We start from the raw sequence: 18,610 nt of genomic DNA, 5'->3' as shown, positions 1-18,610 counted from the left end.
TGAGTTGTGATTGTGATACAGCTGCTAAACTTTGTGTTTTTCTTGCTTTTTATGTATTTCTATGTAATTCTTACCCATTTCCTTATTGGTACATATTCTTACAATTCTTACACATTTTCACTAAAAACAAAGAGAACCATAATCAAATTCTCTAACCAGTTCTTTTTTTCTAGGTTCATCCCAGGCCCTTGGGGTTCTTGTAGCCGGTCATGTGGAGCAGGTACGCAGTGGAGAACTGTGAAGTGCCAGGTCCTGCTACCTTTCTCCCAAACAGTTGCTGACCTGCCGGATGATGAGTGTGAGGGACCAAGGCCATTAGAAAGCCAGCCATGCTACCAGACGCCATGTCCTGGGTGGAAGCCAGGGGAAGAGAGGGAGAGAGACAGGGCTCGGACACCAGAGAAAGAGGTTCTACATGACTGGGAGTATGAAGGATTCACAGAGTGCTCTGAGACATGTGGTGGAGGTAAATTGTAAAGATCCTTATATTTACTTTAGCCGTCACTGTAAAATAGGTATTGTAGTATTAGTTGATTCACAGAAGACAACTAGTGAATGCACCAAATTTTCTATTATCTGCAATACATAAAGAATTTCAAATATAAAGCCAAAAATGTTGCTAGGAGTTATTTAGAAACCAGAACATTGTATATGAAACCACCTGAAGAAAAATAGATAGTTATGATAAAATGTTGTTCACTGTGATAAATTAATAAGGCATTATGGGTGCACAGTGGCGCAGTGGTTCACACTGTGACCTCACACTTCCAAGATTTGAATCCCAGTTCAGGCCTTGTGCATGCTCTCCCCATGTGTTTCATCTGTGTTCTCCAGTTTCCTCTCACCATTCAAAGGCATGTACACTGAAAAACTACATCTATAATTTTGACCTCTGTTCAGCATACTGTTAATTGTCATTATGGTAATATTTTATCTGGGAAGATGAAATCTATGACCCACATTTACCTACACGTCCGCGAGCTGACTGGGGAGAGAATCGCAGAGGCGGGACATTCTGGAAACAATGATTTATTAAACAAAAACCAAATCGGCGTGAGGGCCAAAAATAGGGGAAACAAAAGGTAAAACATAAACTAACCCACAGGCTTGTGGCAATTGCCAGAACTGAAAACAACACTACACATGGGTAATAAAAATTTCACAGCCCCAATGGGATGCTCAACAGCGCCTTATAAACGCCCTGCAGATGGGTGCCAGATGCGTCTCCAGGTGCACCCAATCGTGACAACAAACGTGGTGGCATAATCTCCTTCTCGACTCACATCAGCAGTCTTTCCCACTCATGTAGATTCCTTCTCTACAATATCAGACGAATCTGCCCTTATCTGTCAACACAGGCCATCCAGATACTGGTTCAGTCCTTAGTAAACTCACGACTGGACTACTGCAACTCCCTTCTAGCTGGTCTACCTCTATGTACCATCCGACCTCTACAACTCATACAAAATGCAGCCACACAACTGATATTCAACCTTCCCAAATTCTCCCACACCACCCCTCTGCTACGTTCCCTCCACTGGCTCCCAGTAGCTGCACGCATCAGGTTCAAAATACTGATGCTGGCCTACAAAACCAAACATGGAGTAGCACCATCCTACCTCACAGCCCTTATTACATCTCGCACTGCACCTCGTATACTCTGAACTTCCAGTACTGCTCGCCTGGTCCCTCCATTGCTAAAGGTAAAAGGACGACATTCATCTAGACTCTTCTCTGTCTTGGCCCCTCCGTGGTTGAATGAAATACCCCTTGAGGTCAGAACAGCTCAGTCACTGAGTATTTTCAAACGGCAGCTTGAAAATTCTCTTTAGAGAATATTTAGATTAACTTGTAACATTCTTATTGTCTAACATATGTAGAGAATCTACATCAAGAGTGAATAAAAATATTGCATTCATAGTTGAGGGTCCTAATGAACTAGAACTGATCACTTCCTCGATGGAAACTTGAAAGCACATTGTAAGTCACTCTGGATAAGGGCGTCTGCCAAATGCCTTAAATGTAAATGTAAATGACTAAAACCATCCATTTTACATCCTTCATCAGCAGTAAGCAATTTATACCAGCACTATCTAGTCCAAGAGCATGGAAGAAGGTTTAAAATAACCTCGTGCTACATTTCAAAACCTTAACTCTCAGAGCAAAACCTTAAAGGAGTGTATTCAACCAGTATGTTGTTTTTTAGAGATGTATGAGATAGGTAACGTTTTAGGTTCCTAAAACTGCTGCAGGTCACATGAATGTCTAAAGATCCCCTTCACTGCCCTAGTAATTCCCACCTGATCCTTCCTGAGATAGAAATTGAGCCCCTTGATAACTTCACCAATCACAGTGTCAGCCGACTTGATTCACATTCAACCTACAAGGCTTTGCATTGTACTCTGTACACTAGTTTCAAAACCAGTGTGGACCTGGCGTTGATCACTCACTCATCTTACTGGACTATACAGACTATATTTAGAACTAAAGTGCAATAAGAATCCAGTGATGGGCCTCAGCAGTTCAGATGTCTGAGCCTTACCTTTGCTTACTGGAGCTGATGCTTCAAGATTATACATAATATAAATGTGTTCCAAAGGCTGATGATGGACCATTCCAAATCAGGGTGTCTGAGAGCCCTATTATATAGTGTCAGGTGTCTATGCGACAAGGAGACAGGGTCAAGATAGCAAAAATGGGTACTGATAAAAATAACCGTGAGGTCAGATAGACCACCATTTCCAGCATTTACTTGGTTCAGACATTAAACCTGAAAAAACTTGAAATATAAATGGAAATGTGTACACTATGCTAGAAATGAAATGCAGTCAAACACTAAATAACAGATTTTTCATTTTAATAGAGATGGCTACATTATTAAGATACCATGCATTAATTTGGTTTAATATCTCTATAGAATTTGTTGTATGTGTTATTGATCTTCTAAAACAAATTGAATCAGGCAATTTAAATTAGGACTGGAATGTCTTTTGAGGACGTCATGACCATGTGCATCTCTTCGTCTCCATGTGTTGTACAGGCATGCAGGAAGCAGTGGTGATCTGTCTCAATAAGCAGACACAGGAAGTCTCAGATGAAGGGCTGTGTGAAAGAACCCGGAGACCCCCAGAACTGGTGCAAGCATGCAATATTGAACCCTGCCCTCCCAGGTTAGACTCTTTGAACCAGGTTCAATGTATGACACAAATCAAATGTATAAAATCTATTACATACAGTGTCATTCCTTCTCCAATAATATTTGTCATTGTGTCTCCTGTTCTTTTGCAGTTGCTAGATTGCATTTAAAACATTTCATGTTTTCATCCAGGCATGGATCCAGTGGCGTTCTGTTGATGCTTATGTAACCCCACAAATCAAAGCAAACTCATGTAGTGCTTAATGTATTGTTGCCGCTGGCTCTGCTTTTGCTTTATTATTTTTAACAAAAATGGATGATTTTTAGAGGAGACATCAAATGTTCTATCTCCCTCACACTCACTTTAGTCACTCAGGTGAAATGAATGGGGCTCCCTTCAAGTTCAGGAAATGAACCCAGTCACCTCACTCTGACAATACAATTTGGGTCAGACACCATCAGAGTCAGGTTTCCGTTATTCTGTTCTGAAGAGGGCTTCTGGGATGTCATCCATGTTATCTGTCCTCTGGGCAGTAAGCAGCTTAATCAGAAGCATTGCAGATTGGGGAGGTTTTTATTCAATACCATTATCTGTCAAAGCCACTTAAAGGATCTACCACTTCATTCTAGTTGTCCAGCTGGTATTACACAGTAAGGGTTGTGTTTGTAGTTCTGCAGCTTTCATCTGAAATTACATTTAAATGTTGGAGTTGGACAATTTATTTTGGGGCAATAATCTAGCAATTCCATACAAATTAGACACTGTGTGGGTTACTATTAAATATATTGTGATACAATTAAATACTGTAATTGTTTTTAACTGACTTAAAAAAAACATCCATGATATAAATAATACATGTATTTATTTTATTTACCCTACTGAGTAAGTAAACAAACAGATTTTATCACAGTCTCAATAACAAGCTAGGTCACAGCCACCTTTTACATTTAAGCAACCAAAGTTATTATCTGCATTTGCAGTGCATTTGATAATGCTAAAGTTAGCAGAGCTGCAGTATTGCAAAGCACAATAAAACAACAAGTGTATTTATATGTCCTTACATCCCTATTACTTTGAATACATTTACATTTGTGGTATTTATCAGACGTCCTTATCCAGAGCGACTTACAATCAGAAGTGACAGGGACAGACCCCCTGGAGACACTCATGGTTAAGTGTCTTACTCAGGGACACAATGGTAGTAAGTGGTGTTTGAACCTGCATCTTTTTTGTGGTCTTCTGGTTTGAGTGTATTACTGTTATGTCCTCGTCTAGGTCAGGAACGTGAACAATCAGAAAGAGGGAGTCAAACGGCACAAACGTTTTACCAAGGTCATTTTAATAAATCGAAACAGTACAATTCCAGCCTTGAAACAAGAACACAGTCAGGCCACAAAAAAAGCACTGGGTAGACTACTGTGAACAGGACATCTGTCTGGCGTATTTCCCCATTCTCCCTTTCCTCCCTGAATCTTTACGAGACCAAGCACATTGCACCATTCCATTTTGTACATCACATGAAAACATCTTTAGAAGGGCCTTGGATCAGTCAAATCAAATTATGCTTTCAGATCAATGATCTATAAAAGCTTGTTAATTTTCAGGGTGCCAATGGTGTGTTTTATTTTTAGGCAAAAGTGCTATCAAACAGCATTAATATATGCATAAGTTATATTGTGTTAGCTACTACCACCCCAGGTAAAAGCTTTGATGTTAGCTTTGGACAAAAAAAGTGTCCATTTTTATTTTCAGCATGTTTTCTTAAATATCCATTAATCATTACTATGGTCTGTCTCTTGAAGAAAATATATAAAGCTGTTAATGCCTTGGACATTAAAGTATCCAAACCATTTGCAGAATGTAAAGTCGTTTATTGTGGCCGACCACAGTTGGAAAATTTACACTCTTGGTACCCATCGGGCTGGTGTTCTGCTCCTCACACTATGTTAGAAAACCCAGAGACTTGCTGTCTTCCCTGGCCTGTTTTTTCAAGACTTTCTTTTATTTTGAAGCACAACAAACTTTGTGTTCTCCATGTTTCCCTTGGCCAAGGTCAGTGCCTCCATACTAGTCCTTCCCCTCTCACTCTTGGGTCCTTTCCCATATAAAGGGAGTCTGTAGAGGGTGCTCAGTTTTTATTGCCTGGAATGCCGTCTATTTTGAGTAGACACATTTAGGACAATGTTCATAGCAGCCACTGTTGGTACACAAGTTGCTTGTCAAGTTGACCTCATAGCAACATTTTATCTCCGAGTTATCTCTGATCTGAGTCTCCATTAGCATTTCTAAGTATGGCATACATGATGTTTCACTAAATCTTTAGATCATTTTTGATTCCATAATGTTGGTTAATGTTTTTATCAGATGGGACACTGGGCCCTGGAGCTCTTGTTCAGCAATCTGTGGGGTCGGTCTTCGCACTCGGGCAGTGAAATGCATTCTGCGGCTGCACCACAGCAACAATACTCAGATGGTGCAGGATGAGGAATGCAATTTGCCAAAACCCAGCCTGGTCCAGGCTTGTAATCGGTTTGACTGCCCACCTTCATGGTACCCACGTGAATGGGGTCAGGTGAGCATCTTAAATTTGTTTAGATTAATGTAAGCACTTTGCATTCATTGACACTGCTCATTTGCATCATGGTGGTTCATATATCTGTACTGAGAACAACACTTTGTTTTTTTCAAATTTGTTGTGCTTCAGTACAAACAATGAGCACTATACAGATCCACTACTGACAAAATGCTGTGTGCTGTGTTTTGTTTGGGTGCTATACATGCAGTTTAAATGGACAAGACAGCGTCATAAATCAGATTACAAATAAAGTCCCAAAATAATTTAAATAAAATGTATGTACATTCAAACTTAATGCAACAAAATAACATTCATTCAGCAATATGTATTTTATTTATATTTTGTTTTAATAAAATGTTGTCCTGTAGTGTTCCCGTAGTTGTGGGGGTGGGACTAAGAAGCGAGAGGTGCTGTGTAAGCAGCGTATGGCAGATGGGAGTGTCCTAGAGCTGCCTGACACCTTCTGCCCAACATCTAGCCCACCAACACTTCAGCCATGTGGCCAGACTGACTGCCCCCCACAGTGGGTCCCAACAGACTGGTCAGAGGTAAGGAATTCATTACTCACTATTCAGTAGCAAAAAAAAATATTGTTTACTGACAGAGAAAAAAAAAAGATTTTTTTTGTAGATTTATTAACAAATAAAAACTGAAATATCACATGGTCCAAAGTATTTAGACCCTTTGCTCTGTATTTAGTAGAAGCAACCTTTTAATCTATTACAGCCATGAGTCTTTGGGAATATGGATCAACCTGGATTTGGGGATCCTCTGCCATTCCTCCTTGCAGATCCTCTCCAATTCTGGGAAGTTGGATGGTAAAATGTTGGTGGACAGCCATTTTTAGGTCTCTCCAGAGATTCTCAATTGGGTTTAATTCAGGGATGGAAGGGGTATTCAAGAACAGTCGCTGAGTTGTTGTGAAGACACTCCTTCGTTATTTTAGCTGTGTGCTTAGGGTCATTGTCTTATTGTAAGCCTTCGGCCCAGTCTGAGGTCCTGAGCACTCTGGAGAAGGTTTTCGTCCAGATATCCCTGTACTTGGCCACATTTCATCTTTCCCTCAAATGCAACCAGTCGTCCTGTCCCTGCAAAGCACAGCATGTTGCTGCCACCACCATGCATCACTGTTGAGACTGTATTGGACAGGTGATGAGCAGTGCAAAGTTCTATCTTGGTCTCATCAGACCAGAGAATCTTATTTCTCACCATCTTGGAGTCCTTCAGGATTTTTTAGCTAATTCCATGCAAGGAGAGGCTTCCGTTGGGCCACTCCCATAAAGCACCAATAGGTGGAGGGCTCCAGTGATGGTTGACAGCTTTCTCCCATGTCCCGACTGCATCTCTGGAGCTCAGTGGTTCTTCTTTACCTCTCTCACCAAGGCTCTTCTCCCTCAATAACTCAGTTTGGCCGGATGGACAGCTGAAGGAAGCAATATCACTAAGAGTAAAATTTAAGTGGGTCTGAATACTTTCCCAACCCACTGCACCATGGGCCAGTGAACAATGTTTTGATTTAACAATTTAGAAAGAACATCCTATCCCAGGCAACCTGATTACTTACCGTTTCCTGTACTACAGATCCATTTAAACTACATGGTCCACATCAATATGATGGAGTGCTCTGGCTCCTTCTTGATCAGGATCAGCACAGGGTTAGCACAACACAGGACAGGACAGAATCACTGTCACCATGTCAGATATCTGTTTATCCTTTTGTCCAGTGTTCTGCCACCTGTGGAGAGGGTACACAGAGGCTCCTAGTTGTGTGCCAGAGACTGAACAAGAATGGCCAGTACGAGACGCTTATGCCGGATGCCTGTGACTCCAGTCCCCGGCCTGGCACTGTTCGAGTGTGTTTATTGCTGCCATGCAAGAGTAAGAGTCTCAGTTATGCTAAAAATTACATACATCAACACACATGTTAACTCAGGGGCAAGATCATTTTTTAAATTAATTTATTTTTCTCTTTTCTGTTACGGTGCTTACTGTCTTGAACCTATTCTGACACCCTTGTTGTAAGCCAAAAGTTCACAATAGAGAACAATAAGGTATTTATTGGCTCTAAAAGAGCAAATTGGTGGATAGAATAGGAAAAGACATTCAGGGTGTGGGGGTTGAAAGTATTGAGGGAACAATGGATCCAAAAAAAGAAAGGATTTGGGAAATGCAAGTGTAAGAGAATAGCGCCAGATGGAAGTTGATGCTGAAATCTCTCAGACTCCTCCACTCTGAGCAGCTCAGCTACAGAATTCAAATGCACCCAAGAGAGTTTAGCTTCCAGGCTAGTAAGGCTGCATTAGAGGGAGAGATCACATTTCACTCTATAGGTTTCCTGATTCTTGTCATTTCCAGGCTTTGTCAAGCCAGTAGCTGTCAACCCAGAACCAACCATCCTAGCACAGAAAAAGGTCTACATCCAGTGGCGAAAAGGGCGAAAACTGCACTTTGTGGTGGGTGGCTATGCATACCTTTTGCCTTGGACATCTGTTGTCATCCGTTGCCCTACTCGGCGCTTCCGCAAGGGCCATATTCGCTGGCTGAAAGATGGCAAGGCCCTGGTGAGCTTGCCCCATCTCACTATTTCCCACCTGGGCTACATCAAGATTCAGCAGCTGAGAGCCTCAGATGCTGGAGTGTATACTTGTGTTGCAGGTCAGGCCCAAGAGAACTTTGTCTTAAGATTTATTGGCAGCAAACGGAAGCTTGCTGTGCCAGAAGGAGATCTTTGGCTTTCAGAAAGTGATAAGAAGGTCCATGGTGCTTCATTCTCCACAACACAGCTACACTTCACCCCAGATCAATATGACATGGTGGTCCAGCGTATCCTTGATATGAAGGACCTAAGTCCCAGTTCCAAAGAGCTGTTGGAGTCTTCAGAGAAAAATGGCTCCAACGTGGAAGATGAAACAGCCATTATTCTGGTAGCGGATATGGAGACACTGGATGAGGTCAGTCGCAACCTGTCAGGAGGCCAGCAGAAGGAAAACTTCCTGGCCCAGCTGCTGGGGGAGCTCACACAGAACCATGAAGAGGCCAATGAGTCCACCTTTCATGTTCAAGAGATCATGGAAGTTTCAACTCAGAGTGTGGTCACACAGAAAACTGACCTGAGAACAGCCCCTCATTCCACAAAACCTTTGGATGGAGCATTTAGAAGCCCAGTGATCATACAGAAGGACCAGTGGAGCAACAGTGCCTCGCCATTAGAATTTATGGTCAATGTTGGAAACCAGGTCATGCTGCCAAGACAGGTCATCAGACTAGTGTTCAAATGCCAGTCATCAGGCAAACCTGAGCCAGTTATCACCTGGACCAAGGATGGGAAAGAACTACAGTACAACAGCAGGTAAGAATGGTTTTTCCATTGAAAAATATGCATGATATGCAAAATATGTACAGGTAGATATGGAAACTGGGATTTCTCATTAAAAAAAAACACATAACATTAAAAGATTTTTTCTATTATCAGTGAAATGATGTACTGTATGAACTCCAATAATTTTATTTTATACCATAACATTAAAAGGTGTTGTATGTGTTGTAATATGTTTGTATGGTCAAATAATAATAGTAAAATCCACACTATATATTCAGCAGTTAATTGTTATGTCAAGTGACATTTTACCACTTTACCGTACTGGTTACCAACCTGGGATCGCAGGGGAGGAACACAATTGTATCTGCGCTGAGGTTACAAAAATATTTGTAATCCTGCATCCTGTATAGACAGGAGCTGTAAACCTTGGCCCAGTTTGGGTTGGGTTCGTACTCAATTTCAATCATTTTAATTGGAGCTCGGGTTGGCTTGACTCAGTCAGCAAACATGAACTTCTGGTGTATACTACCTATCCTTTCTGTACTGATATGCAGAATTTTGTTAATAATAGTTTTAACTGTCAGTGTGACTTGCAATTCTTGGGCCCTGTCATCAGATGCATTTTAATTATTGCTAGAGGTGCTAAGGAGGTTAAACGGAGGCAAGAATCTGACGATTATATTTATTACATTTCCTTTCCCTCTTAATATAGCACTCGTAGAGCATGCAAAGAAAGCACAGCTTTTAAAAAGCTGAACATTGCAAGAGCTCACAGGGTCTTAGTTGTATGGAAATGTTGCACAAAAAAATTAAACTGAAGTGATTGTCATTGTGATACACTGCAGACACGGTGTACACAATGAAATGTGCCCTCTGCTTTAACAGTCAGCTCGGGTCAGGTTTGGGCTGAATTCTATCAGGCTCAGGCTGGGTTGAGCATAACTCAAATGAATGATGAATGATATAGACTCTCTATAGACTGCAGTGTAAAACCATGAGAATAAGATCAAAAACCTGAAACTGCTGTTATTTTTTTTTCTCAAATAAAAGTTTATAATTAATAATTGTATTATTTTAATGTGTGTTTGCGGGAAGGAATTTGGGTTGAGGGTCCTGGCTTGTCTTGGATACAGGTGGGGGGGCTTCCAAGAGAAAGGTTTGGCATGAAAGGCACCCAGGGAGCAGTATGTGGGGAACGGACCTTTGTTCAGTGGCGCCTCAGTGCCACCTTGGTGGCTTGGGATTCGAATCGGCAACTTTCTGATTACGGGTCCGCTTCCTTACCAGCTAAGCCACCACTGCCCGCCATGTTGCACCATGCCCTTTGATTTAGGCATCACAGGCCACTTCAGTGCTTGGAGTGACAGTAAAAATAATTAATAACCATTTTGTATGAAGGCATATTCTCTGTAAACTTCCTCTCCAGCCACCTTGTAGCCTTGTTGTCTATGTTGTGGCAGAGTAGGCCTTCTGCCAGACAGCTCCCTTGAGATCAAGTCTCCATGTGAAGCTGATGCTGGACTCTACACATGTACTGCCAAGAACCAAGTGGGCTCCACATCTGTGTCGTCATCTCTAAAGCTTGCAGGTTTGATTTTCATTCACCTCAAAGGAAGAGACGGACTGAATTCAGAAAAAAACTACTTGACAATGAAATTTGGGGCCAAAAAGCATGTTGAGCACTCCAAGCATTTTTTTTCCCTCTAAATGCAAATTAATGCCAGGTCTGTTTGTGGGGGCTTTTTTCAGTTGTTGTTCTGATTACATTCATAATGGGAAAAACAGGTTAAAACAACATAATGACAATTTACACCCTTCATTTACACAACAAAACTGTCTCTGGAAGCTGCTACTTAGAGATGTGTGTCTCGCTATGTTGTTTTATACTCGGACAGTCTATGGTGTGCATATAACAGATTCACTCACCCAAATGCACTAAACTATTAACAACATTTTACCCATGGTTTGTTTTGTTTTAGGAAATAGAATCATTGTTTCCATAGTATACAAGTGGCATCTTGTACATTTACCATTGCTCTTTTTGGGCATGTATGCATTGTAGGAAGTACGTGTTCAGATGGTGCAGCAGGCAACAGTTTGATGTGTCCAGACAGGTCTTCAGATTCATGTCATGGACAACACTGCCCCCCCAGGTAATTCAACTGTACTATGTTTTTGAGATCTCCTTTCACCCACATCCAAAAAACATATTCTCTTCACACGACAATTTGTGAAATGAATATTTTCACAGAATTAGGACATAACAATGTCTGACTCACTAATTCTGCAGGATTTATACTCTGTAAAAAATGCTTATAATGCTTATAATTCACTATATAGTGCCATGAAACCGACAACATTAATTTGTAAACTAAAAGTAGGAATATACATTGTGTTACTGGTATACACTGATTACAATATTTTGACTAATGCATTTTTACTTTCCAGATCATAAACACTTTCTTTCCACTCTCAAGTGTTTGACTTCTTTGAAACTTTCTGATCAGGTGGGTGGTGTCCCCCTGGTCAGCCTGCTCAGTGAGCTGTGGAGGAGGCCTGCAGAGACGCACAGTCACCTGTCAGGGTGCAGAAGATGGGGATCATAAGTGTGCAGTGGCTGGGAAGAGGCCGTCTCACTTGCAGCCCTGTAGCATCCAATCTTGTGCCGAATGGATGACACCCTCTTGGGGGCCAGTGAGTACTACAGCTCCTACAGACAGGACACTAAATAAGAATTTTATTCCATTTTATGGCAGTTCAAAGATCTTTCCCAGTAAAAAAGTGTGGGTCTCTGATTCTTGAGTTTAGCTTAAATTGTGGCTTACTACCTTTAGAATATAATTATAACTACAAACTGATATTTTAGAATCATTCCAGAAATTGAAAAAAATATGGCATATCTCGGCCTGATATCATGGGTGGAAAGGCTTGACAGGCATATCACATTGACCATGTTTATTTTGCTCTTTGTGTTTAATGACAGTGTCAAGGTCACTGTATAGGTCATCGTTTGGCCACCCAGCACCGGTTTGTTTTCTGCCAAGATAGGAACAGCACCAGAGCCAGCCACAGAATGTGCAGCGCCCTCTCAAAGTAAAAGATTGTGTAACAAATACTAATTTAATTTACTAGATCTAGATTTGATATGAAATAATTAAGGCTGTTCGGTATAAACAGTTGGTTGTGTATGTGTGACTCTGAACAGACCCTCGTCACGCAGAAACTGTACGACTGATGCATGTGCACTCCACTGGCTGATAGGACCTTGGACTCAGTGCACTGCCACCTGTGGTCGTCATGGCTTTCAGTCACGCCATGTGACATGTGCCCACCGCCACAATAGGAAGCCCATTCGGGAAATCCACTGTTCCTGGCGACCGCGACCCACAAGTTGGAGACGGTGCAACATTCGGTCCTGTGGAAAAGGTACAGTTTGTGACTCTGAGCTACAAACCACATAATTGGTTAATTAGACCCCATTAAGGGTCTAAATCAGTAAGGGTCTTGACAGAAATGAAAAGTGCAAGTTTCATTATGGAGGATATTTTTGCAGTGCAATATGAAACATCTAATGATGACTGTTAGTGAATGGCTCCTCCCAGATAAAATTTGGTTAAAAAAAATTATTAAAGTTCATCTTCTTGTTGTCAGAAGTATTCACACTCAAACAAAAAGGGTGAGCAAATGAGTTCCTCTAATTTAGTTAAATAGGCCTAAGGTACTGTTTTTAGAGATTAAGGGTGGTACTCATCAGCTGGATATAAATCGTGTTGACAGAGTTAAAGGTTTCCTATAATTAATTTTTTTAATGTAGGTCTTAGTGGTCCCCTAGCACTATATCTGAAGTCTCCCCAGCCACCTCCACCAGCTCCTCCGGCAGGACCCCAAGGTGTTCCCAGACCAGATTGGAGATATAATTTCTCCAGCGTGTCATGGGTCGACCCATGGGGCCTCCTGCTGGGAGGACATGCCCGAAACACCTCTCCAGGGAGGCGTCCAGGAGGCATTTTGACCAAATGCTAAACCACCTCAACTGATGTGGAGGAGCAGTGGTTCTACTCTGAATCCCTCCCGAATGTCCGAGCCCCTCACCCTATCTCAAAGGCTGCATCTAGCCACCCTACGGAGTATCCACTTGTATCCGTGATCTAGTTCTTTTGGTCATTACCCAAAGCTTATGACCATAGGAGAGGATTGGGACGTAGATCGACCGGTAAATCGAGAGCCTTGCTTTCTGGCTCAGCTCCCTCTTCACCATGTCAGATTGATTCAGCGTCTGCATCACTGCAGACACTGCTCCAATCCACCTGTCGATCTCCTGCTCCCTTCTTCCCTCACTGAGGGAAGACCCTGAGATACTTAAACTCCTCCACTTGAGGCAGGACCTCTCTCTCGACCCAGAGTTGGCAAGCCACCCTTTTCCGGTCGAGAACCATGGTCTCAGATTTGGAGCTGATCCTCATCCCAGCCACTTCACACTCTGCTGCGAACCTACCCAGCAAGAGCTGTAGGTCAGAGCCTGATGAAGCTAGGAGGACCACATCATCTGCAAAAAGCAGAGATGAGATTCTTCTGCACCAAACTTCACACCCTCCACACCACGACTGTGCCTAGAAATTCTGTCCATATATGTTATGAACAGAACCGGTGACAAAGGGCAGCCCTGGTGGAGTCCAACCCTCACTGGGAACAGGTCTGACTTTCTGCCAGCTATGAGGACCAAACTAACGCTACTCAGGTACAGGGACTGAATGGCCCATCCCATACTCCTGGAGCACTCCCCATAGGGTGCACCTGGGGACATGGTCATAAGACTTCTCCAAATCCACAAAACACATGTGGATTGGTTGGGCAAACTCCCATGCCCCCTCATTACCCTAGCAAGGGTAAAGAGTTGATCCACAGTTTCGCGGCCACGATGAAGACCACCCTCCTCTCCAGTACCTTGGAGTAGACCTTTCCAGTGAGGCTGAGGAGTGTGATCCCCCTAGTCTGCCACTCCACCGGAACTGCCCCCAATGTCCACGCAATGTTGCAGAGTCCTGTCAACCATGACAGCCCTACAACATCCTTAGCCATGAGATACCCAGGACAGATCTCATCCACCCCCGGAGCTCCGCCACTGTGTAGCTGTTTGACTACTTCAGCAATTTCTGCCCCTGAGATTGGACAGTCCATACCCAAGCATCCCAGCTCTGGTTCCTTGGAATGCACGTTGATGGAATTGAGGAGCTCCTCAAAGTATTCCTTCCACCGCCCAACTACAGCCCAAGTCGACGTCAGCAGCTCCCCATCCCCACTGGAAACAGTGTGAGCAAGTTGCTGCCTTCCTCTCCTGAGGTGTCGGATGGTTTGCCAGAACCTCTTTGGAGCCAATCGGTAGACTTTCTCCATGGCCTCACCAAACTCCTCCCACTCCTGAGATTTTGCCTCGGCGACTGCCACTGGTGCACCCTGATTGGCCATCCAATACCTGTCTGCTGCTTCTGGAGACCCAGAGACCAGCCATGCCCAGTAGGACTCCTTCTTCAGCCTGACGGCTCCCCCAAACTATGGTGTCCACCAGCGGGTACAGGGGTTACCGCCACGACTGGCGCCGGCCACCTTGCGACCACAGCTAGCAACAGCCACCTCAACAAGGTCCATTTGGACTCAATGTCCCCCACTGCTCTCGGGACGCGGTCAAAGCTCCGCCAGAGGTGGGAATTGAAGACCATCTTGACAGGTATTTCTGCCAGGCATTCCCAGCAGACCCTCACTATACGTTTGGGTCTGCCAGGTCTATGTGGCATCTTCCCCTGCCATCCGATCCAACTCACCACCAGGTGGTGATCAGTTGACAGCTCCGCTCCTCTCTTCACCCCAGTGTCCAAAACATATGGTCGCAGGTCAGGTGATACGACTACAAAGTCAATCATTGACCTGCAACCTAGACTGCCTTGGTACCAAGTGTAACGATGAGCATCCTTATTTTCGAACATGGTGTTTGTATGGCCAAACTGCGGCTTGCACAGAAGTCCAATAACGAAACACCACTCAAGTTCAGATATGGCGGCCCATTCCTCCCAATCACGCCCATCCAGGTCATTCTGTCATTGCCCACGTGATCATTGAAGTCCCCCAGCAGGACAATGGAGTCTCCAGTCGGAGCACTATCTAGCACTCATCCCAGGGACTCCAAAAAGGTTGGGTACTCTGAGTTATTTGGCGCATAAGCACAAACAACAGTCAGGACCCATTCCCCGACCCGAAGGTGCAGTGAAGGCTACCCAAACCCCAACAAACAGGCTGAGAGTCTTGGGGCTAACAAAAAGCCAACCCCAGCCCTCCGCCTCTCACCCGGAGCAACTCCAGCAAAGGAAAGGATCCAACCTCTCTCAAGGACTTGGGTTCGAGGGCCAATGCTATGTGTCGAGGTGAGTCCGACTATATCTGCTCAACCTCTTCCACAAGCTCCAGCTCCTTCCCCGCCAGAGAGGTGATGTTCCATGTCCCAATAGCCAGTTTCCTTGTCCGCGGATGGGACCGCCAAAGCTCCTGCCTCGGTCTGCCACCGATCCACATTGCACCAGACTCAAGTTCCTCCTGCGGGTGGCGGGTACACAGTTCGGATGAGCCCATATATCTGGTTCGGGCTAGGCCCGGTTGGGCACCATGGGCAAAAGCCCGCCCACCAGGCGCTCGCTCACGGGTCCCACCCCCAGGCCTGGCTCCAGGGTGGGACACCGGTAACCCTCTGGGCCGGGTACACTGGCTCTTTGTGTTTTTTTCCATGAAAGGTCTTCTGAACCGTTCTTTGTCTCACTCTTTACCAAGACCAATTTGTCATGGGAGATCCTACCAGGGGCACCAAGTGCCCCAGACAGCATAGCTCCTAGGATCATTAGGGCTCTCAAACTCCTCCACCACGATAAGGTGACGGTTCAAGGAGGAGTGTTTCTTTTGTGTTGATTAAAATACTTTATTGTGCAAGTTCACCCAAGACTATAGAAATTTTTATGAAATTTTAATATTGTATCACTACAATATTCAGTGATACAATGGCATGGCTTAACTAATGGCTCTTTACTCTGTGTGTGTTTTTCAGTTGGTGACTGTACAGATAGCACAAGGTACTGCGAGAAGGTTCGGCAGCTGGATCTCTGCCCTCTCCCACAGTTTAAATCCCGCTGCTGCCTGTCTTGTCGTGACACCTGAGGAGATATATGAAGACAGGGACCGAGACAGGTCACGATGCAAAGAGACCATCCGACCTTGACAAACCCACACTTGCCCTTCACCAGCAGAATGGGGTCCATCTGGGACAAGGGATGATTCTGTCATGTCTAAAGACAGGCATGGATTAGATCCATTGACTAGCCTGTAGAAGACAAGCCAGCTTGACTTTTAATGTGACTATGTTAAACATAGGCATTTGCCATAATTTGAACCTAATGAAGGCTTTTGATTGAATTGTTTTCTGCTCTAATATTTTTCCTTTCTTCCTGTGAGGAGAACTAAGACAAGACACATTCCATGCATATGCATATAAGAGTGTGATGCTTCTTCTTTGCTCCCTAAAAAGACTGTGGCAGCCAGTAAACAAATTTTAAAGATAGAGCCTATGACAACTGATGGGTCAGCTTGTTTCCTAGTTGTTTATAGAAAGGAATTTAAAAGGGATTTGAACTGCATCAGCTGTTTTTAAGAGAACATAAACCTTCTCATTAGTTTGAGAGGTAGCATGCAATGCCTGATTTAAACCACCACATTGGTGGGACATGCTTGGACTGGCCTGCTCTAGACACATATAGGCTCTCTACATGAAATGAATGCTTGCACTAATCTTTTTTGCTTCCAGTGCCCATGTTTCAGAGAATACTCTCAGTTTTGGGATTTGTTACTTTGCACTTTTAGGTTCCATGTGTAGAACCCTAATTTACTCCCCATCGTCATGCTTTCAATTGATCTTAACATTCATAAATTCCTGGACATGTTCATTATACTGATCCCTAGCACCATCCTAACTATGGTATGGACTAAAATCCAAAATAATGCAAAATGTGCATGCAATCAAAAATATTGTGTGTATTGTGCAGATAGTAATATCTAAATGAGGATTTGCTTTTGATGGATTGAACAAACACTATGAAGGTTGCCAAAGCAGGTGTTCACCTAGTGCACCATACAGACAAGAGCTGTCACAAGATAATGTACCATAAATTCAGAAGTATCTTGAAGGACTTCAGATGCACCCCAAAATATAAAGGAGAGAAGTCAGCTAATGAAGGCACCTGCATCACAACAAGCAGGTAAGTTGTGCTGATGACAAAGCAGGGAGAATTTAATTTTAAAGTACTTTGCCATAGTGATTATAAAATGCCAAAGCTTGCAGCTGATGCAGTTAACAGAGTGACATTCATTTTAAGCAGTCCCAGGACAGTATATGTTGCCAAGCAAACAAGATAAATTTGTGAAATGGTTTCATTAAGAGTACATATTATAGCATCATTACATTAAATGGATTGCAGCCCACCTAGCTCTCCACCTATGCATACCCATCATAGTATGATGTCGTGTAAGAAAAAGTTTCATTGAAAAACTGCTATTAAGCAGTAAAATCACCTTAACCATAACAGCCTGTTTCCTCTTTGGGTGTACCTTGCACATTTCTCTGAACCAGTGTGATACTGTGGGGTTTGTCTTTGTTTGTCCAAAAGCAGACATTTATTGTTTATTGATTTAATTCATCATTGTTGCCATTAGAGTCATCCAATAAATAGTCCTTTCCATGGAGACAAAATAATCCATTGTGCATGTCCATTTGTTTTTGGAAGTAATAGTCCCTTCATCACGTTTTCCCAATACGTTGTGTAATGGAAAAACATCGCCACATCTTTTCACATCTGTTCGGAGAGATTCTCTTGTTGAGGTGTACGTTTTAGTATGTGATACCTAATACTGGCATTCGTACAACCTGTTACAATATTTTTTTTTTACATTAAAATTCTGCATCTGATCATACCTTGTATAATTTAGTTAGTGTTGTGGTATATTTCACGAATATTCCAGAAAAGCTGAGGAAACTTACAGCAGTGTGGCATACAGGTTCATATGAATGAAACATGTAAGTGGATTTTAAACAGACTTTTTATTTGCACCTAAAGTTCAAATTTACCCCCCAAAACATCAGATGTTTTCTTCCATATCTTCGTGTGTACCACCTGATATGCCACAGTCATTGATTCTCTACTTTCTGAATATTTATTAAAATGCATTTTGTTCTGTAAATGAAATACATATTTTTCTGTGTTTTTAAATGTGTCATTTTGTCATGGGTTGTCATTTGAAGATTACTGAAAGCATGTTGGTGTGTTCTAGGCTGTTTTTGTCATTCAAAATAGTTGAAATAAAATTCCTACATTCCTTTTCCTGATGTGACAGTACTCCAAATCAAAACCATAATTATTTCAGCCATCAAACAACTGTTAAGACCAGCTCACTCATACATCTGAGCTCATACAAATGAAAAAGTTGTGAAATTATTAGGTTAAGTTTAATTCTACATGGTTTTCAAAGAAATATCAAAGTTGGCAGAAA

General features: G+C 42.8%; 1 protein-coding gene across 9 annotated transcripts in view; it reads left to right on the top strand.

The window, feature by feature from the left end:
• The window catches only part of LOC114791890 (ADAMTS-like protein 1), a 90,258-nt gene extending 71,817 nt beyond the window's left edge, over window positions 1-18,441 (top strand). For 2 of the 9 annotated variants that reach the window (XM_028982432.1, XM_028982440.1), the window contains 12 exons: window positions 174-466; window positions 3,041-3,170; window positions 5,502-5,709; window positions 6,081-6,260; window positions 7,437-7,590; window positions 8,068-9,061; window positions 10,492-10,619; window positions 11,094-11,184; window positions 11,539-11,725; window positions 12,015-12,124; window positions 12,237-12,457; window positions 16,119-18,441. In XM_028982432.1, the coding sequence (XP_028838265.1) occupies window positions 174-466; window positions 3,041-3,170; window positions 5,502-5,709; window positions 6,081-6,260; window positions 7,437-7,590; window positions 8,068-9,061; window positions 10,492-10,619; window positions 11,094-11,184; window positions 11,539-11,725; window positions 12,015-12,124; window positions 12,237-12,457; window positions 16,119-16,228 (2,806 nt within the window). In that variant the 3' untranslated portion in view covers window positions 16,229-18,441. Of the gene's footprint in view, window positions 1-173; window positions 467-3,040; window positions 3,171-5,501; window positions 5,710-6,080; window positions 6,261-7,436; window positions 7,591-8,067; window positions 9,062-10,491; window positions 11,000-11,093; window positions 11,185-11,538; window positions 11,726-12,014; window positions 12,125-12,236; window positions 12,458-16,118 lie in introns of those variants that run through there. The other 7 variants (XR_003750062.1, XM_028982459.1, XM_028982484.1 and 4 more) reach the window with 7 other exon arrangements.
• Window positions 18,442-18,610: the final 169 nt, after the last annotated feature.

The sequence above is a fragment of the Denticeps clupeoides genome, chromosome 1 (assembly GCF_900700375.1).
Source record: "Denticeps clupeoides chromosome 1, fDenClu1.1, whole genome shotgun sequence".
NCBI classification, from domain to species: domain Eukaryota; kingdom Metazoa; phylum Chordata; class Actinopteri; order Clupeiformes; family Denticipitidae; genus Denticeps; species Denticeps clupeoides.
Note: the sequence above shows the minus strand (reverse complement) of the source record. Positions and strands in the feature narration are given on the sequence as shown.